This window comes from Parasteatoda tepidariorum, chromosome 1, assembly GCF_043381705.1.
Source record: "Parasteatoda tepidariorum isolate YZ-2023 chromosome 1, CAS_Ptep_4.0, whole genome shotgun sequence".
Taxonomy (NCBI): domain Eukaryota; kingdom Metazoa; phylum Arthropoda; class Arachnida; order Araneae; family Theridiidae; genus Parasteatoda; species Parasteatoda tepidariorum.
In genome coordinates, this window is record NC_092204.1 from 51395050 (window position 1) to 51422133 (window position 27084).

At 27.2% G+C, this 27084-nt stretch overlaps 1 protein-coding gene across 4 annotated transcripts in view; it reads right to left on the reverse strand.

Annotated features, from left to right (window-relative positions):
• Nucleotides 1-567: 567 nt before the first annotated feature.
• LOC107443818 (rho GTPase-activating protein 39) overlaps nucleotides 568-27084 on the reverse strand; it is a 109836-nt gene continuing 83319 nt past the window's right edge. For 2 of the 4 annotated variants that reach the window (XM_071180108.1, XM_016057819.3), the window contains 15 exons: nucleotides 18653-18791; nucleotides 18315-18407; nucleotides 17933-18022; nucleotides 16290-16486; nucleotides 13995-14920; nucleotides 12746-12982; nucleotides 12590-12666; nucleotides 11264-11362; nucleotides 10009-10161; nucleotides 8694-8920; nucleotides 7375-7504; nucleotides 7173-7286; nucleotides 6154-6311; nucleotides 5491-5752; nucleotides 568-3549 (listed from right to left, as the gene is read on the reverse strand). In XM_071180108.1, coding sequence (XP_071036209.1) covers nucleotides 3355-3549; nucleotides 5491-5752; nucleotides 6154-6311; nucleotides 7173-7286; nucleotides 7375-7504; nucleotides 8694-8920; nucleotides 10009-10161; nucleotides 11264-11362; nucleotides 12590-12666; nucleotides 12746-12982; nucleotides 13995-14920; nucleotides 16290-16486; nucleotides 17933-18022; nucleotides 18315-18407; nucleotides 18653-18791 — 3097 coding nt within the window. In that variant the 3' untranslated portion in view covers nucleotides 568-3354. Of the gene's footprint in view, nucleotides 3550-5490; nucleotides 5753-6153; nucleotides 6312-7172; nucleotides 7287-7374; nucleotides 7505-8693; nucleotides 8921-10008; nucleotides 10162-11263; nucleotides 11372-12589; nucleotides 12667-12745; nucleotides 12983-13994; nucleotides 14921-16289; nucleotides 16487-17932; nucleotides 18023-18314; nucleotides 18408-18652; nucleotides 18792-27084 lie in introns of all 4 variants that reach the window. The other 2 variants (XM_016057818.3, XM_016057817.3) reach the window with 1 other exon arrangement.

The window sequence follows — 27084 nt, forward strand, 5'->3', positions numbered from 1 at the left end:
AACCAATTCGTGTGTCATCAAAATGTTTACAGGCGTTTGTTCAGGAAAAATATAGAAGAATTTATTGCTTTAAATTAGGTTGTGACTTATGTGGAGTTGTAACATTTTGTTACACTCAACATTTTAAAAACTTTTTCTAGTATAGGAATGCAAATTGTTCATCAGAAGCTTTCATATTATTGAAAAAGCAAATATTTAAAAGTTTAACAACACTTAATGTACCTAACTGTAATATTATACAAATTTAATGCTCTAATAACATATCCAGACTATTTTTTTAAAATGGGGATATTGCAGCATTCACATGAGGGGGTATTCCATGATGTAGGGATATTGCATGTAGGCATATCACGTGATGAGAAATCTGGTATGTTATAATTGAACAAAAACACATTGAGAATGACAAATCTATTCTAAGACGTAGTTCACCTAGCTTAAGAGACTTCAATGGCTTAATAATATTCAATAGTAAACGTCCTTTTTTGTTTTTAATATAAAATGTAATGCTTATGTTTTTTTTTTTTTTTTAATTCTGATAGAAAATACAAAATAAACAAAGAAAGCACAGTGAGTTGAAAAAGAGTTTATTCAACATATAGGATATAATCTAATTGTACAAGAACTGGAGTATAATTTTTTTTTTCATTCTACATCATTTACAACTATTTACAATAGGGCACTTTCTCATGGCAAAAAGGATAAGACATAACTCAATAGCTCTACTTCAAACAGATGTTTTTGGCATAAAATGTGTGTCTATAATTAATACATTTAAAAGCTATAAATAATAATATTGATTTGAAAAGCATTTTCAGAATGTGACCTACAGTGAGATATTCAACTATAAATGCATGATCCATAAAGTTTGAAAGCTACTATTTTAAAACATATATTTTGTCCCTTAAACAATATAAAAACAAACACATATGAACTAAATACATTTAAATGAAAAACATTTATCATTATTTTAGATTTTGCGGAGTGACCAGAAATAACTGTGGCAGTATAACCATACAATTTCCTATCAATTTCCCCAAAAGAGAATTTTGTAAAAATTATATATTATAGATATAACTATACATCTCTATTTCTCTTGGTAAACAAATAAGATAATATTTTGTGCTTTTATAATCCACAAATAATGAATCTCTTTATTGCATAAAAAAGGCTGTTTGTAAATCGAGCCTACTCTTTTTTAATCAGATTAGAACCATGAGTACTTATTAAGCTATGTTGAGACATCAATGTATTTTTAGATGTTTTACTAGAGACACAGACTAACCTTTTTAGAAGCCCAGATATAGACACATTTCTTCCCTGGTAGTAATGAATTATTTATGATCAAAATTGCTCAAAGAGGCAAATTATAAATTAATAATAAATAAAAAAAATCATGTTTTGAAAAAAAGTAGATGAGATCAAATGTCTCACATATGCTTCATGTTTTTAATTTCTTGAGGGTTAAATATATCCTTTAATAAAGCAGCTGTTATCAATAGATAAAAAAGTTGTAACTTAAAGTTAAATGGAGGTAAAAGCATAAACTATTCCCAACTGCAATGCTCGAATAGGCCATCTTTAAAGAAACTCGGTTCCATGTTTTGACCCTACTCTTTTTTCCTTCTTAGTTGTATGGGAATGTACTATGATATTTTAAACTTTCATAAAATTTTTTATCTTTTAACTGTCAAAATTATTTTCTAAAATTTCTTCGACACTTCCTTTAAAAGATATATTTAATGCAGTTTTGAGTTCCACATAGCTTCCTAAGTCTTTAATGTATTTGAAAATCAAGACAAAAACTAATGTACTTCTTTCTCCTATGACTGTCCACACACTAATGGTGAAAGTATGTTGTGTTGCCATAGGCAAAATTCTGTTCTGCGCCACCTCTAGTCCATTTCGATCGTCAATTGTCAAAAGTGTGCGCCAAAGTCATTTCTTGTCACCCTGTTTTTATATTAATCAACAAAATATTATTTATATAAGTTTATAAATAAATTCATAGGGACAAAGTATCTACTGAATTGAAACTCAGCTTAATATTAATGATTCTATGATAAAGATCAATTTAATTTAAATCACCAATAGACACATAGCAAACTTAAAGCCTCATCTAATAAAAATAAATTTTAAAACAGCATTTGATTAAAATTTTAAAAAATACATAAAAAATTGAATAAATAAAAGTAGTTTTACTGTTATGTAATTAAATTTCTATCATATAATTATAGAATTTTGACATTCTATTAAATGTATTACAAATTTATATAGTAGAAGATCTTTATAATGCAAACCTTGAAACATAAGGCTTTGCATCGAAGAGAATTTTGTGTTATATTGATCATTTCACATATCATTAAACTTACCTAATAAACATGCAATATATCAGTGGAAAATATCTTATTATTTATAGAAGAATAATTATTAGAAATGAAAACCAACAAATTTGTTAATTTTAGTAAGCTTCAGATTGCAAAATTAATGCGGTATTTGGAGTATTGTGATTTAAAGAATTGCACTATATAGATCTTCTACTGTAATTTTAAAAATAAAAAAAATTAAAAATTACAAATGATTGTATATCACAACTCATTAAATAGAATGAATGAAAAGCAGTCTTCTATAAATAGCATACATTTTATGCATTCTAAGTTAAAAATTAACTATACTAGAAATATATATTTTCTAGTTATTTATTTATAACTCAGAAATAAATTAACAGATGAACTAAAATAAGTAAATGCGGAATGTAGCTAATTGGAAACATTATATATATAAAAAAAAACAATATTTTGAAGGAATAATATAAATACTGAAAACAGATCAGATCTGTTCGAGATAAACTATAATTTAAACATTAACACTGAAGTTCTTAAATAAACACTCAATAAAATTTAAAAACTTCTTGAATTTTCATTTTAATTATTGCCAACTAATGAAAAATTTTAATCAATCAAATCCTAAAGATTAACAGTTTTCGTGAAAATTTCATATAATATCTATAACATATGAAAACATTTAAACAACATGATAATAGAAATGTAACATATGCATTTGGATATTAAGACATGATAAATAGCAATTACGAATTAGCATTATTACAAGCTAACAGAAATGTTGTGACTTTTTTAAATGCAGTCAAATAATAATATTCAATCACTTATTATAAATGGAGATGAGCTAGAAGCATGCAGAGATAAAAAGAAACATGTTGAGATTCTCTATTTTGTTAATGTAATGAATGAAGTAGTACAAAATGATCTCTTTCTAATCTTTTAACTTTTACATAAAGATAGCCATATATTAATATATTTTGATCTATCTCCTTACAGAGCAATAAAAGTTATTTCTTTACATAACACCTTCCATGTAAGTAGTATCTAAATTTTCTATGAGCATTTTAATAAAGGCCATTTCTTTCCTCGTATTTTCAAATATAATTCTAGGATCGTCCGACATGCACCGCAGACAGTTAGGAGCCATTACCATCGCTAGGTTGTTGGCATCCATTTTAGTTACACTTGCATTTTGTTCAGCCGCAAACACCTAAGAACGAGAAATAAAAACTTAGATGGTGATACATATTTTGATTACTATACTTATCAACACAGAGCAGTTAAAGTAGCACTAGCTAAAATATCATTTATCCACTTCCTCAGCATCACATTTATACAGGGTGTCCAAAAACGACTGCATAAACTCTGCAAAGCTTGATTCCTCCTTGGGAGTACCTACATAAAAACTGCCCAAAGAAGCGTTCCTGTACGATCCATAGTTTATGAGAAAAATGCGCAAAAACAAAGTATGACGTCACTGCCGGAAAAACACTTTATTGAACATATCAACAGCAGTATACCATGCATAATTTAAAGCAGATGTTCAAAGTGTCCGCCGTGCATGTCGAGGCAGGCTTGAGCATGCCGTGAATATGTCCAATAAAGTGTTTTTTTCTTGCATCGACAGTGACGTCATACTTTGTTTTTCGCATTTTTCTCGCAAACTATGGATCGTACATGAACGCTTATTTGGGCAGTTTTTATGTACTCCCAAAGAGGAATCTAGCTGTGCAGAGTTTATACGGCCGTTTTGGGACACCCTGTATATTTAGTTAGCTCATTTGTTGTGTTTCATTAAAATGCAAAAAGTTTTTATCTTATTTTCAATGCAATATCACTGGTATTTCTAAAGTGTGATGTTACACATATTTCATACAATTTGTAGAAGAATAGGGGCATGAGTAAAATCTAAATTAGGAATCAAAATATATTTGATTACCATTGTAAAACTGCCTGTGATGCTAATTTTTTATATTTAAATTGATTATAATTAAAGAGGAATCCTTTTCTGGTGAAAATTAAAGAATTATTTTGACATTTGACTAATCAACCCAATCAAATTACAGAACAACTCATAATTTTTCACATTCTAATTATTTTCAATAAATATTATGATCACAAATATTTAAAATAAATATTGATGGTGCAGTTAACATTATAAGTAACTTTATGAGATTTCATATTCAAAAAGAATAAGGAAAAATTGTTTTATTATTATTATTATCATCAAAATAAAATAAGTCTGGTATATTAAAAAAATAAAAAATAATATTAATTTTTTTCTTCGGACACTTAATGAAACTTCAGCATTGTATAGTAGGAAAAGTATATTTAGCAATCTAAAGGTTTTCTTCTCTTTATTTTACAAATATATGTCTGTTTTTCATAATTAATTAAAAACTATCGTTATTGGCATGCTGAAAGTTTATGTTTTTTTTCTCCATTTAATAATGTTTTACTAGCTTTAGCTAACATGAAATGAAACATTATGTCAAGTTAAAAAATAACAGATATAACTTTTTTAATTTAACTAGTGCAAAGAAAATAGCAACAAAAAATGAATAGGTAAGTTATAAAATAATGGAAGCCTTCTAAAGTGCGTAAAATTAAATAAAAATGTTTATACATTAACTTATCATTAAAATAAATAACTTAAAAAACATCTTGGATAGGAATTACATAAAATATCACTAAATTTGTACGGAAAGGAAAAGTTCACAAAATTGATACATAGATTAAACATATATTTTATTTTATAACCAGAGTTGAACAGCTGAATTATTTTCAGTTAATTACTATCAATGTTCAACTTTGTAGCCTTTTAATTTTGAAACCATCTCAGAAGACAAGAAAACTCCTGGACTCTATTTGGGCTAACTGGAATTTCGTAGAAGACATTTTAAAGGAACTAACCCACTTTTGTGTTACAGAGAGGAAAACCTCCTTGGTTAGCTCAACAACAAGGGGATTCTAATCTATGATCTGCTTATCAAAGATATTTTATGTCAACACTGTAATCAGTGCGAACCGAGAGCAGAATTTGTATCAACCAGCGACCAGTTGGATTTGAACCTGGAACACCTCTTTGAGAGGTGAAAGCTCTATTCCATTAGCCACTGTGAGTTTAAATAGATAATACACTAAGACTTACTTGGAGGAAACGAATTAAATAGGATAAAACTAGGCGATTAATTTCAGGTAATTTCTGCACAATAGCTACAGCAGCCTCAGGATCTAAGCAAAACTGAATGCATTCGTCATAGAATTCACTGGGGATCAAAGGTTCATAGAGTTCACGATACCATAACTTTAGAAGAGAAGCAGGAACATGGGGATCATTACAGTCAGCAGGTACTTCCCATTGGTCGATTTGAAGTTTCATTACATTAACTTCATCAATATCACCAGGTACTCTAAAATTATAGCATAAAAATTAGTTTTCGTTAATTTTATTCTATTAAAATATCCTTAAATATTACCATTATAAACATGCACAATGATATCATACTAAGTCTAAGTATTACTAACCAGTGAAACTTAAAGGGTCTATGAGTCGTAAAAAAGATCAATCTTATTATATAAAACATTAATGTACACATTGTTAACTTTTGTTATGCATTTATTTTGTTGTTAGAAAACGAAGGAATCTTCTATTTCACATTCGCAACAAAGAACAGAAAATTGAAATATCAAATGAGTGAGCAGTCATAAGCTCGAACACTTAAATTTAATGCCCTTTTTAATTTTAATCTGATACAATTTTTAATTAAGAATCCTTTATTAGCAAAAGAAAAAAAATATTTATAACTCTTACCTGAATATACCTTCTGTTTGAGCTCCATTAAGTTTCAAAACAGCTTCAGACAAAGTGGTTTGTATCCAGGGTAAAGATCGAGTAGGATATTTGTTTGCTTGTAGAGCCATAACTTCTTCTAATAAATTTCCAAACATAGATGGCCTAAATATTTGAATCTGAAAAAAAATGCAATGTTAAGTGTTTTTAATTGCAAAGTAAATACAAAATAAGAAGTTAAAAGCCATAACATTCGATGGAATCAGCTTATTTTAATATTTATCATTTGATAAAATAAATCACTGAACTACTTAAAATTGTAGAGGTATTTTTAAAAATTATGAAATTATAAGAATTTCTAAATGTGACAATTCTATAAAATAATCGACATTTCAGTTATAATTTATTCTGTAGCAATGGAATATAGTACAAGATAGTATAAAAAATCAATGGGAATTATTTAAATTTTAATGCAAATTTAAATTTTAATAATTATTTACTTTAATAATTCAAAATGAGACTTAGGAATTATGTCAGTAAAAAAAATGAGAACAGTAATATTAGTAGCACAAATAAAGTCTTTGTTTTAAATTGTAAAAGAAAAAAACTACAAAAAGAACAATTTCATAACATAAAAAAACACTGGTTAAAGAAATTATATGTTTATCATGTTATTAAGAAAGAAATACTGTAAAATTATAGTAAAAGCACAATTAAAACCAATAGTATTGTAAAATAACAATATTCTACTGATAGTCAACCAACATTTTAAAAATTATGCTAAAGTATTGATTGTACTGAAAGTAAATTATAAAACCAGATTAAATTCCAAATAGGTACTACTTTTAATGAATATCAGAATTAACAGATTGAAAATGATTCATATATAGTAGATTTTTTGAGACTAATATGCATATAAATAAATCTACTAATATTGTTAAAAAAAAGCTACTTCAAATCATTAACCATTATTTATAAGCACTTTAATTAGATTTAGTACTCAAACTTTAAAGAACAAACAATTTCATTTCACAACATACCCTTGATTGTTCTATTTCTTCATTTGTCGGTTTCCGTAGCCCTCGTTTTGCACCACTCTTCGCAATCCTTTCTAAGCGCTTACTGCAAATAGCGGCATAATGACTTAGCTTAAACTAAACAAAATTAAATAAATAAGATTAGAAATAATTTATAGCTCAATAAGTAAAATAAAAATTTAAAAAAAAAAAAATTATAACTTACATCAGGAGCATCAAATGAAGTATCTTTGTGCCTGTTAATGAATCCTTCTAAATAAGGCTGAAACTTGACCGATGGGGGAAAGAAACCTAAACATATAGCCATAAGTTCCCATCCTAGCATTAAACCCTCTCTGGAATAAAATGTGAATAAATTTCAATAAACATGTTCTATTCAGATGAAAATTATATGATTACACGAAGTGTAAATAGATGATTATTGCTATAAAGTGGTAAATCAATAAAATATTTAAATATTTAATAGTTTGCAATCCAAGATATCTAATTAAAATTTAAAACAGCATGAAATAAAAAATTTCTACCAAAAGAGGATTTATTGAATATTTTCTGACCGTATAAGTAATGGACTTTCATCTAACTATTAATGTGATCAAAATAGATTTGTTTTAAAACTTTTTTGTTGAAACAGCTTACATATTCAAGGCAAAAAGTACACAGTTTCTTGTGGCAACTAGTCTTATTTTACCCAATTTCATCTAGCATGCATCTCAATGGAATATACAGATTTTTGTCATACTACTTAAAATAAGTTGGTACATATAACAGAAATTTTTTGACGAATCAATGGGTTAAGCTGATGCTCTTCCTTATAGTATATATAAAATTTCAACATTGGATGGGTAAGTAGCTATGCCTTCTGGTAGCATAGTCAGTTAGGACATATCTTACACTGCTGGAGGATAGCTAAGGAATTTGAATAATTTTAGTCAACTAAACAACTTGCACGAATACACAGCAAAATGCCCATTATACCTGTCACTGCTGAAAATCCCCTCTTTGGTGTGGAAGTTTGTAACAAGAGGTAATAGTTCAAATGTGTCGACACTGTTAAACCAGGGTAAAAATTACTCCTCTACAAAATAATTATATTGAAATTGTCAACATCTTTTTTTAATATAGTACACCTCTAACTTAAAAAAATTGTATTAACTACAAAAATAAATTTTATATAAACTAAAAATAACTATCCTTTTTTTAAATTTAGTTACCTAAATGGCTAATATCCGTAACTAATAAATTAGGAATGATTCAGTAGAGAAATCTAACCTTAATCTTTATCAATCTAGGGATTTAAAGTTTCTTTTATTCCTTTTTATATATTTTAAGAAGTGCATTAAAAGAAACTGTGTAGCAATATGTTTTATTATCAATATCCTCAAGGAAAAATATAAGAAAATGTTTTTCAAAAAAATGAAGAAAATGATATAAAAGTGAAAATTACAGATCTAAGGAAGAATTTTAACCCATTCAGCATTAATGTAAGTAGGAAAATAAATGCAACATATTACAAATTATTCTTACCGTCTTGGGTTGTCAGTTATTTGCCGGCATATTTGAATAAATATCTCATCTCGCACTGACTGACTGCTCCATCCCTTAGTTGCGATTTCTAGTAAAACAGCTTCAACTGATTGTCCACTTTTAGGTTTGCGATCACCCATATAACATTGAATAGATTTAAACAGTTCACAAGCATCTCTCTTAAGTGATTTATCAGTAGTCATGATCATGGGCTTGCGTATGGGGTCCTAAAAAGTAATTGTAACAGCACACATTAATGATAATTTTTTGATTAAAATTTCTATAATACTCATAAACATTAAACTTAATTTTATCCCTTAAAAAAAAACAATATATGAGTCAATAATCAGAAATGATTAGTTTAATACAAAAGCTCATAAAATATTTTACGCTTAATGATCAGAAAGACTTCATTGTGAAAATAACGATGATTATTAAATACTTATTACTATGTATGATTAAAAAAAAGAAAATAGAACTGATTGAATAATAATATAAAACAACTATAATAATGAAATTGAGAAACAAAATAATAATATGACTGGTGAGTTAAATTTATAAAACTCCATTTTACCACAAATTTATAAAAGTGTTCTATATTTAAACTAAAAAAAGTAATAAACAAGATTATTTTCCATGGAAATTTGATGAAAGACCTTGTAATTACAAATAACCACTTATTGATAACTGTCAACATTCTAATATTTTAAATACAGTTCCAAAATTTAATTTTTATAAATTTTACCTTTTAAGATAAATATAAAGAATATCTAACTTGAAATAAAATCTAGGGCTAAAACACTTGTTTCGTATCAAAAAAATAAAAACAGTACCTTCACTCTAAAAAAAATCTACCTTTCAGAGTATGGCGTTAACAATTTCTTTGAACCTTATTTTTATAATTAGATATATACATCACGTTGAACTTAAGCTGTTAAAAGAAGTTTATATAGTTGGCTGATGCAAAATATTATCGCTGTAAAAAAGTATTTTGACAAAAAAGTGTTACGAGTTATAGAGGTTAAGATTCAACAATCTTGTGAAAAACAACATGATTATGACAATGAAGTCAGCATTGCACACAATGTCACAATTACTTCCATAATAAGCTGGCACTCATTGATCTAAAGTTGGGTGAACTTCAAGCTGCCTCTGAGGATTGAACCCCAGTTCTTTACAATGACAGCTAAGTGCATTTAACTACTGAGTCATTGCTTTGAAAAGTTGAGAAAAAATATTTAAGTTTAAAACAGTTTGAACAAAAAATAATTCTACATCCAAAAATTTAAATATTAATGGACATAACATAACTTACTTTGGACCATGACAGCATATCTTGAATTGTAAACTTTTTCCTAAATATTCCTTTTTTGTGCCTATTGAGATTATCTTGAGCATATTTTTCAATATCACTTTCAGAAGGTTGCTTTTTATCTTTTCCAGCATTATTACCACCCGAAGAGGAAATCTGAGTTAAAAAGGGAAAAAGCATGATTAATTTACAAATATAAATTTTTACAAAAATTAAATGCAAGTCAACTATTTAAATCAAGTTTCCAGTATACATGTTAAAATGTTTTCGTTGATGAGAATTTTATCATAAAATTGATAAAAATGTTTCTTAACCTTCCACTTCCTTCAAAGAGAAAAAATTCAAAGTACATAACGTTAAGCAAAGGTTTAACAAAGTTGATACACACCCAAAATAAACACTATTATTTTTAGAAACATAAAAATGCTTTTTATTTTTTTTTTCTTATGAAATCTAACGTGAAAAGGTAAGAAATTGAAAAGGTTTAAATTAGATTAGATAGAGAATTAGATTAAACAATAGATTTTGAGATATAACAGTAAAATATTTTTTCTGAAGTCATAAAGTCAGTAGAATAATTTCATTATGTATGCAAACGATACTCAAAATTAAATAATCTGCAATAGTTATAAAATTAAAACAAAAATGTTAAAAATCATCTTTACTCACTATAAACAATATATTAAATTTTAAAATAAAAGTGTTGTGGCATGAAATAAATAGAGTATGAGAAGATCTCAATAAAATCACAGATGTAAAAGAAAATCATCTTATAAAACTTTTAAGGAATGAGATAAAATAGATTATACTATTAATTTATAAATTAAAATTAAGAAAAAAAGATTCATAAAATAATTTAATATTTTGAGCATGAAACATTAAATATAACTGAATAGGAAGAAAATAATAAAACTGTACTTTGATACACATTATATTTTGCAAACAATTAACTCATAATAAATAATTTAATATTAATGTTTCTTGACTTTTGAAATTCAAATATGACATATCATTTTTTAAACTACAAACAAATTTATTACTTTGATTAAAATGAGAAAAATATGATAATTTTCAACAACTTGAATTTTTCCTTCATGTTATTTTTTCTACATTCTAACAATTTAAAAAAATATGTATTAATAAATGTATTTGAAAAATTAGCATGAGTGCCAATGAAAGTCATTCAAAAAAAAAAATCTATTATAAAATGTAAAATATTTGAAAAAGGAAGAAAATAAGTACTCAAACATCTGTTTACCTGTCTTTGCATTCCTGTCACAGGATCGATGCCCATTGACCCATCGGTTGTAACAAGCATGGACAGAGGACGAGGAATTTGGCCATGGTGCATGTCAGGCTGGAAAGACTAAAACAATCAAAATGATAATAATGACACAAAAAATATAACACGAACATTATTTTAAGAATCAAACAAATGAAATTAAGAAGACAAATAATAAACATTGTTACGTAATCTGAAAGAATTTGATAACATATATAAGAGTTCATAGCATTTAATCATTAGTAAGCAAAAGAATTTCTAATGTCTTATGCATGAATTTTCATTTTATAAATTCTACTAATAATTGCACAAAATTTTAAACAACAAAAAAGGATAGAAAAGATTACCATGTTTATTTAAAAGTTTTTTTGTACCATAAATAGAGCTGCTATACAAATAAATTGAAATAAAATTCATCATTTATAAATATCTGTCTATCCCTGATTTCTTAAATATCAAGCATTCAAACTTGTAATTATAAAGTATAGTATTTATACATTTTGTTAAGTAATTGATAACAAACTACTAATAGTTTGGTTATATTTAACATTTTTTTTTGTAAAGGTGGACTGTTTGGGTAGTTTAGATTTGATCCATAATACGCTTAATACAATAATTCTACAGTTCATAGCTATTTTTCATTATTTTGTATTTATTCAAGTGATAAATATCAAAACAAGGGGAAAATATTATATTCAGCACTTTAATGATTTATAGTTATAAAATATAGCATGAAATAGTGGTATCATTTTCTGCATTAAAGGTAAAATCTCCCAAACATGGCTCACTTCCAAACATTAATTTTTCAAATTTACACTTATTTAGATCTAACAGAAACAGTTACTCATCACTGAAATTTCTTTAATTTACAAAATCAATTATTAATAAATTTCTAATATAAATGGAAAAAAAATGCAAATTTTTTTAAAATTTCATATTGTAGTACAAATATAACTCTTATAATCTAACAGATTTTTTCAGTAAATATTAGACTGTTTTTCAAATAAAATACTCAATCATTCAGAAAATGTTAAAAGAAAATATTTATAGTTATTTTTCACACTTAATATTATATTATTCATATTTTTTTTCACACCTTAAAAATATGTAAAGAAATATCCCGGTAAACATGAAATTGTTTGAATAATGAAATGAGGCTTAGATTAAAGGAAAGTCAAAATTATATAAATCTGGAAATTAAAATGATCTGGAATTCATAAGCAATATAGAAGTATACAATCATTACTAAGCAATAAATAATTCCAATAATTAAAAAAAAAATCAATAAACATGAATGAATACCTGAGACTTTTCCATAGAAGGGGAATGACTAGGCATTAAATTAGTATTTTTTCTTCTTAAGGAAGAATGGCGAGTACCTATAAAAACAAAAATTTTTTTGAGAATATGAGTATAATACATTTATCTCTCTTAAAATGCATTTATTAGGACACTTACTAGACATGTGACTAGGATCAGATTCTCCAAAATTAGGAGGAGGTTCACAATACACTTCATCTTCATCATCATCTAGATATCTAACATCATCTAAATATTCTTGAGAAGAAGAGTCTTGATGGCTCATAGCTTCATCATCTGCAAAATCATCATCTTCATCTCGATGCCCATCTGAATCATCATCACTTTGTGAAAGTGAGTCAAGATCATCACCAATTATATCCCCAAATTGATAGCCTAGTTAAAATAAAAAAATTAATTTTTGAAATTTTCAAGACGATTTATTTGTTGCTCTAACAAGCTAATAATAAATATGATACATTTATTGTATTTTATAGTTTAAAATTATTAAATAAAAATAAGATTCATTGTTTCTCACAAATTTAGTTTTAACATATGTTTTCAAATAAATATTAATCTCAAAAATATCCAATTCATTCTATAATTGACTGATTAATAAATTTTCAAATAAATTTTCATTCATTCTATTATCATGAGAAACTGAATAGCATAGTTTTTTTTTCAATATAAGAAAGCAAGTTTTAAATACATTGAGTTAAAAAAATACCATAATTAATAACAGAATATTTTTGGATTTAAACCAATTGCACATATGACACTTTCATTTAAGTAAAAAAAAAGGGTTCTTTGTGTACATGAATGCATGTATGAATAAAGCTGATACAATGGGACAAAAAGAGAACAAATTTCAATGGGACAAAAAGAGATTTGCAATCATTTTAGTACTATCATGAATTTTTATCACTTAGTGAAATTAAGTCACATAATTATGTATCCTAATTGATAGTCTAGTTAGAATTAAAACTCAAAGCAATCTTATAAATTTTCCTTGGTGTCAAAATGAAAGATTGCTCTTTTCTGTGTTTCGACATAGAAAAAGGTGTTCCAATATAAAACATTATAGTGGAACATTATTTATGCTCATTTCATTTTGTTACAGCTAAATTTTTATTATTCAGCTTTTATATAGATTTTCAAAAATTACTTAGTAGAATTTTTAAAACAACAACACAAAGCACATTTAAGTTCTTGAAATTATTGAATAAAATTACTTCATGAGTATATAATATAGATGGATTGAAAAAGTAATTTTAATCTATCAATGATTTCTGCCCAATTATAAACTCAACTTGGTACTAACGTACAAACTAATAAAATACTAAATAATATTAGGCGTATCTGATACTAGATAGGTACAAAAGACAAACAAGATACAAATTTTAATTACCTGACAGTTTAGCTTGCTCAAGCAAATAATGCTGCAAAGGCAAAAGGTATGTCTGGCTATCACCTTGAGAGTCCCAGAGGGAGGGATAATTGCTATACAAGGGAGTGGGTTGCTCATTTTGCCTGAAGGAATTATTTACAACATTGTTTTTGGGTTCATGAGCAATTGCTGAACTTTGATAATATGAAGTTGGCATTTCTCTAGTTTCCTGACTGTGGTGAAGTTTAGTTCTTTGTTCCTTTTCATACGAAGGAACTTTAGGAGCGACATGCAGCTGTCGGAGATTTGGTGAAGTCGCAGATTCAGACACGCTCTTTTGTTGGCTATCTAAAGACATAAGACTACTTTGAGAAATGAAGCTACTATCGAGTCCCCTTGCAGAGTCCAAAGATTGAGGGGAACTGTCACTTGAATCATGTGGCACATCACTGAAAGCAAAAAGACTGCCATCCTCTCCCCGTATCACTTGAACTTCTCTGTTTGGCACTACAGGGGGACTCTGAGGACTAGATGTACTGGAATCAGAAGTGCTACGAGACCACTGATGTCTTATATTTGAAGGTGTACTAGATAGGCAGCTGTCACGTAAGCTATCAGATTGCGGGTATGCTGAGAAGAAATTAGTTTTCGGTGACAGATCTTCACTTTTGTGTTTTCTGTGAGGTTGGGGTTTTTGAGATACTGGTTCACTAACTCTAGGCGTGGTTCCCCGGTTTACATTTCCTTGATCATCGATGCTGTGATGCTTCCAAGAAGTACTGGTCGTTCCACGTTCATGGTCTAAAGATCGATGTCTACGACTAGTGTCCAAAGGCTTTGAAGAGTTCCGAGGGTCATAGACCATGCCATTTTGTTCTGGACTATCATGTATTTTCTGTGAAAAGCTAGATCCGACACTATCAGAAGAACAACAAGAATCATACTTCCTGAAAAAAATATATATATTCACAGATTTTCTTAAATATATTGTTGTTTTAGTTGTTTATTGTACATTAGTTATCATGGCAAAATACAAATAAATAAATAAAATTCAATGTTGATTATAAAATAGCAACATTGCAATCCTAATTTGAATGTAACTGCAGTATTCTAATTTTATGTATTGTAATATAGATAGTATGGAAGTTTTAATAATTTATCAGTACCTTACACAGATAAGCAATATCCTAAAAGAATCGCAAAAATGCAAATTCACGTCAATTTTCAAGCAAGTGCATCTCCATACAACGGTGAAGAAATATTATTAAAAAATTGTATTTTGCTCATAAATTTTTAAAAAAAAAGGTACTTTTTAATAATAACTGCCACTATGAAAGTGGAAAGTTAAAACTTATAAACATATACTGTTAAAAAGGCTCTAAAATAATAAGTATACAAATTTTGTGTTACTTTTCTCAGTTATATAATATCTAAAAAAAAACTAAAAAGTCATGAACATTAATATTGGACTAAGTCAAAATGTTAAACTAAAATGTTCATTTTAACAAGTTCAGAAATTTTTTTCCAACTGAAAATTTGGTAATAGATGTAGACTTTCGATAAAGTAATATAGTATTCTTGTTGACCCTTTAAATCAGGTTATAAGCAAACTATCAAATAAACAACGAATTCTGTGTCCTGTAAAAAAAAATTGAGACGGTAAAAATATTCTACCAAATTTCGATTAGATAATATGTACAAAATGACTATTTTCTACAGACTGACAAAGTCAGACATTTTTGGTTGGCATCTTCGTAAATACACACAAAAAAAAATTTATTTTTATATTTTGAAAAAGCAATTTAAATTGCAGTTTACTCTTCGTTCAAAAAGTTATGATTTGATTGTAATTTAATTAAAAATATTATTTCTGGGTATTTTAAGCTTTGAGAGTTTGTGAATAAAATGATAAGTACAATAAATACTATGACACATTACAATGAACCTTTAGCATCAAATTCCATGAGAAATAGTAAATCAGTAAAATCAAAGTTGGACAAAATTCTTTTAAAAAGAAAATCACACAAGAGAAGACTAATTTTTTTAAAATTATTCTCATGATACAAATCCCCTTTATATAATTCTTGAATAATTCAATAGTTTTTAATCAGACGTTTTTGTATAATTTTCCTTAACAAAAAATCATTTCTCAAAACATCTTACCATTTCAGAACTTAATATTTATATGTATAATAAATACACAGTACATTATTCTGAAGTTACATTAAAATGATTTGAATAAATAATTGTTTCAACCTTTTCTTCAACTTAGTTCTTAAAATGGTAATATAACTATTTTTAAATTTTTTGACTTACTTATGACCAGTGTGGGTTCCTGGTGATGGTTGTAAGCGACCATAATCATTGGAACGGCCAGAGTATGAATTGGAGAGTGGGTATTGGCCATCTCTTCGAATATCACTAACTACAGCATCCTCACTGTACGAAGGGCTTCGAGATGAATAGAGTGCTCCAGATGGACTAGATGCATGTCGGTGATGATGCCTATGATGCTATTAAGAAATAATCAAAACCTTCATAAGCATATAAAAATGTAATCTAAAGAAATTTAAAATACTATAAACTCATAAAATTATGCAGCTTATGCATAATTTTTCTTTTTACGTTTTTCAACTGTTGGTAATAAAAATTTTATTATTAATTATCAAGTGGTTTTATTTCTTATTTAAGAAAAATAGTGAATACATAATATCTAAGTAATAAAATAGTTAAATAAGGAAGAACAAAAAGTTAAATACAATATACACCATTTTTGTATTTTTACTGCTTTATAGCAGGATAGTTTCAGAAAATGACAAATATAAATATTAAAAATTCAAAAATTTAAAAAAAAAAAAAAAATCCTACTGTTGTAATTTTACATAATTTGATAATCTTTTGCGATTGTTGTTGGCAAAACTGTAAATCGAAGTTTATATCATTGAGAAAGGAACAATGTTTTTGCATAGAATGAGTTTACATTTAACTTTTGTTAACATTAAATTCGGTGTTTTCTAACTCTTACACTATCCTAACTTTTATACAATTTATATTTTAACTATTTCCAATCCTAAACTTATTTGATTCAAAATTTAACAGCAAGTAGATTTCTAGTTAATATTACATTAAGATAGTTTTTTTTTCTTGTTAAATTTATTCATTTTATTTATTTACAATTTTTATCCTCGTAAAAGTCAAGAATAAAAACATTAATTTAAAATACTGGTAACCAATATATCCCATCACCATAAGTAACCTGCGATGATGTATTTATAAGTAAAGTTGTTTCGAAGTTGTCAAATTATATTTTTAGTTATCTATTTTAATCAAATTGTGCCGACAATAACAAAATTGAGATCCATAATATATAAGTCGAAGAAAGAACTTATTTCATTCCTAGGCTGCCTGAGGTCGTCGAACTTACTTTTAACTTTCACATAAGAAATTTAACCTTTTAAAAATATGAATTATTTTGTAGGGTTTTATTTATTCTTATTTTCTGATCATCAAAAAAGGTTTTAGATAATCAGAACTAAAATCTATAAAAATTGCAGAAAATTGGTATTCCTGTATCTTGGTAGCAGAATTTGCGGAGTGAATCTGTAGCACTATCTTCACTTTATGTTAGTTAAATTTAAGTATTTTATTCAATGAAAAAAAAAAACTTTACTTTTTGTTCTTTGCGGTATCCTCTGGATGTGACTGCTAATTTTTTTTATTATAAACTAGTTCAAAGATGTTTTAAAAAGGAATCACAAAAATTTTTGCTAAATATTTATATATGTTTAATACATAATTTTATTTTTTTACGTATTTTTATTACATAATTTATTTTTTACTATTTATTTGTTTACTTAAAACAAAAATAAAAATTTGATGAAAAATAATCTGCAGCACCTTCTGCTTTGTTGGAAGGTTTCTGATACCGAGCCTGTGCTTAAGATACAAGAAATACATACCCTACAATCTCGAGGGGATGCAGCAGGACTAGTCTGAGTGGAAACAGTGCACATAGGAGGTTTAGAAAAACGAATATATCCATCAGCCCCCTAAGATACAAAAAACATGATTGAATATTAACTTATAAACTACTATAATATAACAGTATTAAAGTTTACACTAAAATTAAAATTTTAGAAACAAACAGATGTTTTAATGATGTAGATAAATATCATCATCAGTGTTAAACAGAAAATAAAATTATAAATTTCTATTTAAGAAACTAATATCTTTCATTTTCTGCACCAGTATTAATGATATTATCTATCTATGGTATCAAAACAGCGGCTTGCTCCTAATTTTTACAAAATTTGAATACACAGTTATGAATAAGTCACATACTATGCCTCGATTTGTGGTTTGAGTTGATACTGATTCTTTCTTGGCATGCATTCGGTCATCATTGTCCCTTACTTCAGTATTTTGCTTCAAAGTCTGTACAGAAAAAGATAGGACAATTAGTATATCAATAAATTTGAAGTAAACAGTTTGATTGCAAGATTGCTTGTTTAATTTATGCTATAAATTAATTTTAAACACATTTCACACCTAAAATTGATAAGAAGAAATATAATTTTTCCGTTAGAGTATATATTTAGTAATAAAGGTAGCAATAAATAAATGTTAATATCAAGGTTTATTCATCATGCAAAATTTAAAAAAAAAAAAAAGACAAATACCCAAAGCTTGGCCAGTGGTATAATATCACAATTCTGTGGCTTATGCCATTCAGTCCTTTGACTAGTTGCATTATAATAATAAAATCTAGAATTTTCTCTATCAAACAACTCCCACCACTGATTCTCATCCATCTTCTTCCTGAAATAGAAATATTAATTAAGTATTGCATTATTTTAATATTTCCATATTTATACAAGCATTTCAAATGAATTAAATTTAGGTATCAATTTCAGTTTCATTTGGCAAACGCCTATCTTCTTCTCAAAACCAAAACACATATTTTAACACTTACAAAATTGACGGGATAAAAACTGTTCCACATATCTATTAGATGACCGCAGTTCTAATGGGTTTTTTTTAGTAAATTTTTCTGCCCTGCGAAGAATTAAGTAGGTATAGGTAGATTATACCTCAATTTAGCTTATAGGATCTGACTATGCTAATGCTGTACACTTTATTGCAGGAGAACTAAAAAATAATCTTTGACATAAATTCATCAGATATTTACTCTATAAATTCATAGATTTTTAAAAGTGTAAAATTTAAATGTTTAATAAAAAAAAAGATATACAATTTTTACAGGGATGTTGAGTTAAAAATTAAGAAGAACAAAGGTTAAAAGAAAAACTTATAGGTTTTTAAGCATAAATGTTAACAGCTAAGATTTTTTTTCCTGATACATTTCGATAGCTTAAGAGCATTTAGCTTAGGCTTTACTAACGTTATAAATTTAAGGAGAAAAACTGGTTCTCTTAACTGAAAATTTTTAAACAGGTAATAATTTTTGAATTAATATTTTACTTATTATATTTACTTTTTTAGACAATTCTAACAATAAACAGAAGATTTAGTAGCACATAATTTATCTAGATATAAGTGTACATATTTATTAACGAAAATAAAAATAAATCAAAATTCAAAATGAATTATTATAATAGGTTACATAGATTTAAAATTCTAGTTAAAATTAAAATAAATATAAACAGTAATTTTAAAAAAAAAAGAAAAAAATATTTATTTATTAAATTTAATTTATTTTAAATTTGAACTACAGTAAAATAACTGTATTGGGCAATTTAAATTTCGTCCATTTCGTTCAGTTTTTTCCATTCTGTCCAATTTCTTGCGCTTTTTTGTTATCCCCCCACTTTCTTCTAGAAGTAAGAGGTTTCTTCCAATCAAAATATCAACCCTGATTTAAGTTGAGTTAGAAGATTCAAGTGAATCGACGAGTCCAAAAACCAGTAATCTCTATTTTTTTTTAAAATTGAGATTATCGCATTATTTTTAAGAATTTTTTTTCTTCTTTTTAGAATTGAATTAAATATTTTTAAGTTTAGCAGACGTAGATACACAATTAGGATGGAAATTTTTTTTTTTTATATATATCAAGTTGATACTGAACTATTCAGTTTTTTTTTCTCTTCTGGAAAATTAGTTTTGTTGGAGATGACCGGTGTTTGAACCCATCGATTCAATTAAAAATATCGCTCATATTGTTCAACTGTAAACCGCCAAAATGTTGATTCTGCAAAAAGCAATTATTCAGAATAAATATGCAGACTTGAGTGTGTGAAATAGGAAATGAAGATTTATTTGAGAGTCGGAAATATTCAATTATTAATGATTGCATATTAGTAAAGACAGACTTTAGTACAGACTTTACTGTAAGAAAATTTAGCTTTCAATTTTTTAAAATATAAAATACTTTTATTTGAAAAATAGTAAAAAAAATTTTTTTCACTATTTTCACAATACCCTTCACAAATTTGTTTATCTTCATTATTGTTTTGTTAAAGTGGTGTGTGTGGGGAGAAAGATTTTGTGGGGGGAAGGAAAGACAGACGTAAACGAACTAAGTTTTGTTTTCGGCAGACGCTTCTTCCTTTATTCGTCCGAAATGAATATTCTGCGTGCAGCAGTATAGGCTAAATATCAAATATTTGTAAGTTGCATTTCTAATTTAGTAGCAGCAATTGCTGTTTATTTTTTAAAATTTAATTTTTTTTAATTATAATTTTACAGTGTTGAGCATAATCTTGTATGTCTTTACAATTTAAAAACTCCTTGAAAAAGTTTTTTGCAATAACAGGACCCTATTTGCACAAATTCCCAAAAGCCGGACCCTGGTTGAATGAATGTGACTTAACATTTATTTAATATTCACAAGTTACGAGTAATTTTTTCGCAATTTTACAAAAACGGACCTTTCACAAAATGTCTGGACAGACCCCTGCTTAAAGATTGTTATACCCTTTTAATTGATAAGTAAACAAACCAATTTTCTTCTTCACATAAATTAGTATGAAAATATTAAACACACCGCCCATGCACTATTCTAAATATTTTATTATTGTTATTACTTAATTATTATTATTTTTTTTTTAACATTAGCAACTGGAGATGTGGAAATAAAGAAGAGAAGTAGATAAGAGCATTTACAAGTAGAAAACGCGGAAGTTCAAAATGGTCGAGTGGTTTGATGGTAAGATGTCTAGAGGGGGAGTTAAAGAAAAGGACGACGAGATAACCACTTCACATCCGCCCAGAAAATGTTCGCCTTAGTTTTTCTCTTTTTTTTTCCACACACAAAAATAAACCATCCATATGGAACCCGGTTCTCAAAGCTTTAAGAATGTGACGAAAGTTGAAAATGTTGCGAGATTAGAAAGCAAAGGAAATGAAATGACACAAATTGCAGTCAAACCTCATTAAATTCATTGCAGCTACAGATAAAAGTTAGAGATAATTATGTTGTGTCAAAAAATACGGTACCTTTTAGTAATTCTAGGCAGAAAGGAAACATTAAGTGCCATTAAATTTAATGAAATTAATTTTTTTCTTTCTTTCTAAATATTATTTCTTTCCTGCATCATGTGTTTCAGGATGAAAAAATAACTGGAACAAAGCAAATAGTCTTTTTAATTATTCAATTCACTTTACTTTAGTATCTTCTATTCACTCTACTTTAGTGCTTGGTGGACGATTCAAATAAACTTTCCTTTGTTAACCAATTTAAAATAAAAAATACATTATAAAATCTAAACAATAGCAAGTACACATATACATAGCTCTTCATATTTTTAGAATTCTTGTTAAAAAGTTAGATACATTGTAAAGAATTTTTTATTCTATTACCGACAAAGAGAAGCTGATACACATTTATGAATTTGTCTTGTCAGTCACAAACATTTAAGTATTTGTAGGGTCAAAAAGTCATACTCATTCAAGAAATGGAGAAAAAAAAAGAACACCAACAGAATCAGCTTAATTATTCCTGCAAAATGTATGATGAAAAATGTCAAATCCAGTTTGATTGCCTGCTGAAATTAAGAGTTTTTACAACTGCTCTTTAATTCCTTGTTCCTTCCTGAAATGAATTAGGTTTTGATGTTTCCAGTACCGCCTTCCTCACTAGAATATTAATTTTGAGACTCTTTAATGCGCAGATTTTTTCTTTTACTTCATCTTTGAAGATTATGCGAAATATATATTTTAAGGGCGATCATGACGGAATACCTTGTATAGTATGAATCTAATCCAAATATCAGTTAAATTCTTAAAACTATAATGAATTTAATATTTTTCTTCTAAATTTTAAAACGTAACAATTGTACCATTTTTAAATTGAACAAAATTCATTTATATTTTTTGAAATACAGCGTCGTGAAATGGTAAAATTGAAACGAATATAGAACGTAAAAAAGCGTAAGTAAAAAGTAAGTAAAAGTGTAAAAAAGCGGGGAGAATAATGCAGATTTCAGTCACAGATTTTTCAAGTTAGAAAATACGCCCCTTGTCGTCGTGATAGGTTTTTTCATGATTTTCCACCTCATGAAACGCAAATGCAGATTTGTTCCTTCAAAAATTCCCCCGCGACGGCAAAGTTAGTCACAATGTTTGATCTGGGAATTCCGTTATGTTTTGGGTTAGGTTAAAATTACAAAGCTAAGGAGTTGAAAATTGATCGTCAACATATGGGTCGGCTCTGTTCAGTGCTGTTCATAAAATAAAATAAAAATTAGCAATTATGTTGGGGAACAAGCGGTTCCGAATTACGAATATCAACGTAATGTTTTTTTTCTTCTTTTTTTTTCAGGTACGAAGGTATATTATAAAATCATTAGTAATTACTATTTCGTCAAAAACGGTTAAAGACTAGCAGTAACATAATTTAAGTTAGATTATGTGGATATTTATTTATAAATAGCCTCTAGCATTGTTCTTTTGACAATGACGCAAATTCGGAATTCCAGAACTAACTATTGGGGAAAATTTTCTTCACAAAATAGAGTAATTTATGATCTGGCTATTATTTCAAGAAGAAATGGCTGCATTTATAAAGAGATATTACAGAGAGGTACCGCCTATTTTCATTTCAGGAAGATAAATATAACGATTACCTATGAATGAAGAATTTATTTTGAATAATTAATACTACAAGTTAAAAAAATGTATAATTTTTTTCCCTTCTTTTTTTAGTTTTACTAGACACAGTTAAGGGTGTGTGTAATAATGAAAACATTATTAAATACTATAACTTTTATTTTGTTTAAAAGCTAAGCATATTTTTTTTTTATCATAACTTTGTTTAAACTAAAAAAAATTATTACTTGATGATATTAAATAAAATTTACTGATAATTGGCAATGTTTCGTTAAATAAATTATTGCCATAAAATTACGCAACGATCAATAATTTAAACATTGAAGTGGACGTAAGAAAAAGAGTGAATTTAAAGATTTAATTTTCTTGATTAAACTTTTTCTACTGTATAGCGAAGTATGAAAAAAATAATAAGACTACACTACTACAAATCTTTAATCATAATAAATTAATTTTTTTTATTGCAAGCAGGAAATGCTTACAGATGAAAAAAAAGAAAATATAAGAAACGAATAAGAAGAAAAAAAGAAATAAACTCCCAAGAACTTGACCTCTACAGAGGTCAAATGCAAAATGTTATAACAGTCTAGATATCTAACTCGCCAAGTCTAGCTCATGAAAAATGATCATACTATTACACAACATGTTATTTTATTTTTTATTATTTTTTTAATGGTAGACGGAAAGAAAGAAATAATGAAATTAAGGAGAGAAATCAACCACAGAATGTCATGTTACTGTTATTTTCTCCAACTACAATAATTTATAATACCCAAGAGTAGAAAAAGCTTTTGGAGAAGGACAATATGCTTTTTAAAACTCATATCTTTGAGCTTTATATCCCCCCCCCTCATTGCTTAAAAAAATACCGCCTACTTGTAATAAATAACGTCACAATTAAAAGACTTGCATTTTTTTTATACAACAATAAATACTACAATATAAGTTCAAACTAATTAAATAATTCATGACTACATATTCGCTTCATACATTCTATTATTATTTTTTCCTTTTAAAAACTACCTGTATAGTTTAACTTCCTAAACTAAGCAGGTAATTTAGGTTTAGGTCCAGTAAGCTTAGCTCTTTTTTCTATTTTTTAAATAGTCTAACATATAACAATATTTTTTATAGAAAAAATGCATTAAAGAAGTGAGATTCAGAGCAAAAGCAAAAAGGGAAAATTCAAATTGAAAGGGAGAATGATTAAACTTTTCCCCTGAGAGGGAAAAGGTACAAGAACTGTGTTATTTTATTTTTGTTTCAGGCGTGCCCAGGGCTGTTATGGCATTGAAATGTCGTGTCCGAGATGCTACTTTTGCTTCTTATTTTGTTAAATTAAATTTGTTGTCAAATGTTGTTCACCCGCCTAATTATTATTTGCATCAAAATCCTTATTTATTGTTAAAACCTTTTTAAAGATGAATTAGATAATATCCATTTTGTCTAAAAAATTGAAATCATAAAAAAAAAAAAAAAAAAAAAAAAAAAAAAAAAAAAAAAAAAAAAAAAACTTTTGATGTTTTGTCTAAGGGGAAAAATGCGTTTTACATCTGTCTCTCAACTCTTCTTATTAAAGCACTATAATTAGGCCCATTTGATAAAACCTCCTACGAGCCTGTAAATGGGATTGCGCCAAAAGTGTTAACTATTTAACTATAAACAAAGAATAAAATAAAAAACGATAGGACAAATATTGACTACTTCTTAAACCTATTTTCAATTACAATTCATGATTTTAAAAACATAAGAAAATATTTAGATGAATTGTAATTAAAAACAAGAACAAACATTGTTATTAAAAAAAAAGAACTCCCAAATAAATATTTAAACGGGCATAAATGAGAAATTGAAGACGTTAATAGCTTTCATTCAAACATCAAGCATGACAGAGGGTTTCCAAAGAAACTCTTTATAAGGTTTTCCTCTACTTGAGTTCCTCTTTCTTGATGGGTTGTCACACCCACTCACTCTTCGAAAAGTCATTTCTCATACGACCGGAAAAGTTAGGAACCACCCTTTTACATCACATATCATATGTTTTTATATGAACCAGAAATATTTCGACGAAAATAACTCATTTCCATCACCTAACTAAAGTCGCAAGTTACTTTGAATTTGTTTTTGAAAAACTGGTATTTAGAGGCCCACCCTATTATGAAAATAATTAATGTTTTTAAAGGTTTATAGGTCAACAAATTAGGAAAAGTATTTTTCTATTTATAAAAGAAGATAATATTATAAAAGAATTTACTATTTATAAAAGAATAAAAGAATTTACGCATTGAGCATTAAGTGTTAGAACTCCATTATGGTTAGTAAAATTGAAAATTTTAGTGCATTTCATACATTTATAATGAAATGAAATACAATAAGGACCCTATTTTGAAATTCAAGTTTTTCTCTTACATTTTAGTTACATAATTTGAAGTGGAAGAACTCCAATCATGAAGCAATACTTTTACGTAAACCTTATCCTGATGATAATCAATCAAAATAAATAAAATCCTTATTATAAAAAAGTATGAATGCAAAATATTTGAGGAAGAACATTTAAATAATAATAATAACCTTTAATATTTACTAATGAAATATATAGTCATTAAACTAAGTTCTATTGATTAGTATCTTTTCATATGAATTTTTTTACTTCCTTTATTCATCCTAGTTATATCGATTCAGTTATTAATGGTAACAGTTACCATAGCAACAAACATATTTTTTTTTGCTTTTTTTTTTTTTTTTNTTTTTTTTTTTTTTTTTTTTTTTTTTTTTTTTTTTTTTTTTTTTTTTTTTTTTTTTTTGTTATGGAAAATAAAAAACCGTCGTTCGTAAATTTGAGACAAGAATTAGTTTTGAAACTGCTAATACACCCAATATTAATTTTGAACTATTTTAAAAAAATCTAACATTTAAAATCTAAAGTCTTTTCTCTTCGCTTTAGCTTTTTCTCATATTAACTAATTTACTTAATTAATTAATTCAAAAACTGATTTGAAATTCGCTATATCGATAATCGAATGCTTTCTCATTCCTTGTTTTGTCTATTAATAAAAAGAATAATAATATCATGAATGTGAATGATAAAGAGGTTGAGAATTCATATTTTAAATAGGGATCCGCTTTGTGTAAAAAGGAACCCAGAAATATGCAAGTCCTGGATCCTAAATTTACCGAGTCTTACGGAATCACTGCTAACAGTCATAGTTACAGTAACGAACTCACATCCGTAATAAAAATAGCATATTATTCGATAAAACGCGTTATTTTATACAACGACAAAGCCTTCAAGAATCAACCTTAAATGATGATTGCAATTAAATGTCCATATCCTCTTTCTACAGACTTAACATGGCTTTATTTAAACTAGAATAAATTCGACAACAAGTGCTCCATCTTTGCATAATCAAACAGAGAGGAAATGCATTGTTCGAGGGCGATGGTGTTGCACAGATTGAATGATGACACAGTTCGAGATGTTTATCGAACAGAAAAGAAGCAACAGTTTCATATCTTCATTTTGGGTGCGTGACCATATCTTTACCTAATCTCTTTCGGACACTGACCCTAGAGTGGACTGGATTGAAGGAGACGCCTCCTATTTGGGTGTATGGGGGATTAAAGAAAAACGAAAAAGAAAAAAAAAACCATAACAAAAGCTCTAGAATGATGAATGGATTGGGTTAAACAGCATTTGCATGAGCATTGGGGGATAAAACGAAATTTAATTTCCATTGGCGGTCGAATAAAATATAATAGTGAAAGGATGTATATAGATTTAACAGTGTACATGGAGTTATTAACTTATCTGAATCAAACAGTTAGAAATACTAGGTTAAAAGATACTTTTATATCATTCTATATAAACCTTTTTTTAATTAGGTCAAAGTAATACAATAAATTCTAATGAGTACTCACTCACTGATTGGAGAGAAAAAATCTTTCTTCCTAATTATAGTTTTGAGATAAAATAATTGGTATTAAATTTGTGAAGCACAAAAATTAAATTTAAAAAACAGAACAAGAATTAATATAGAACATTTGG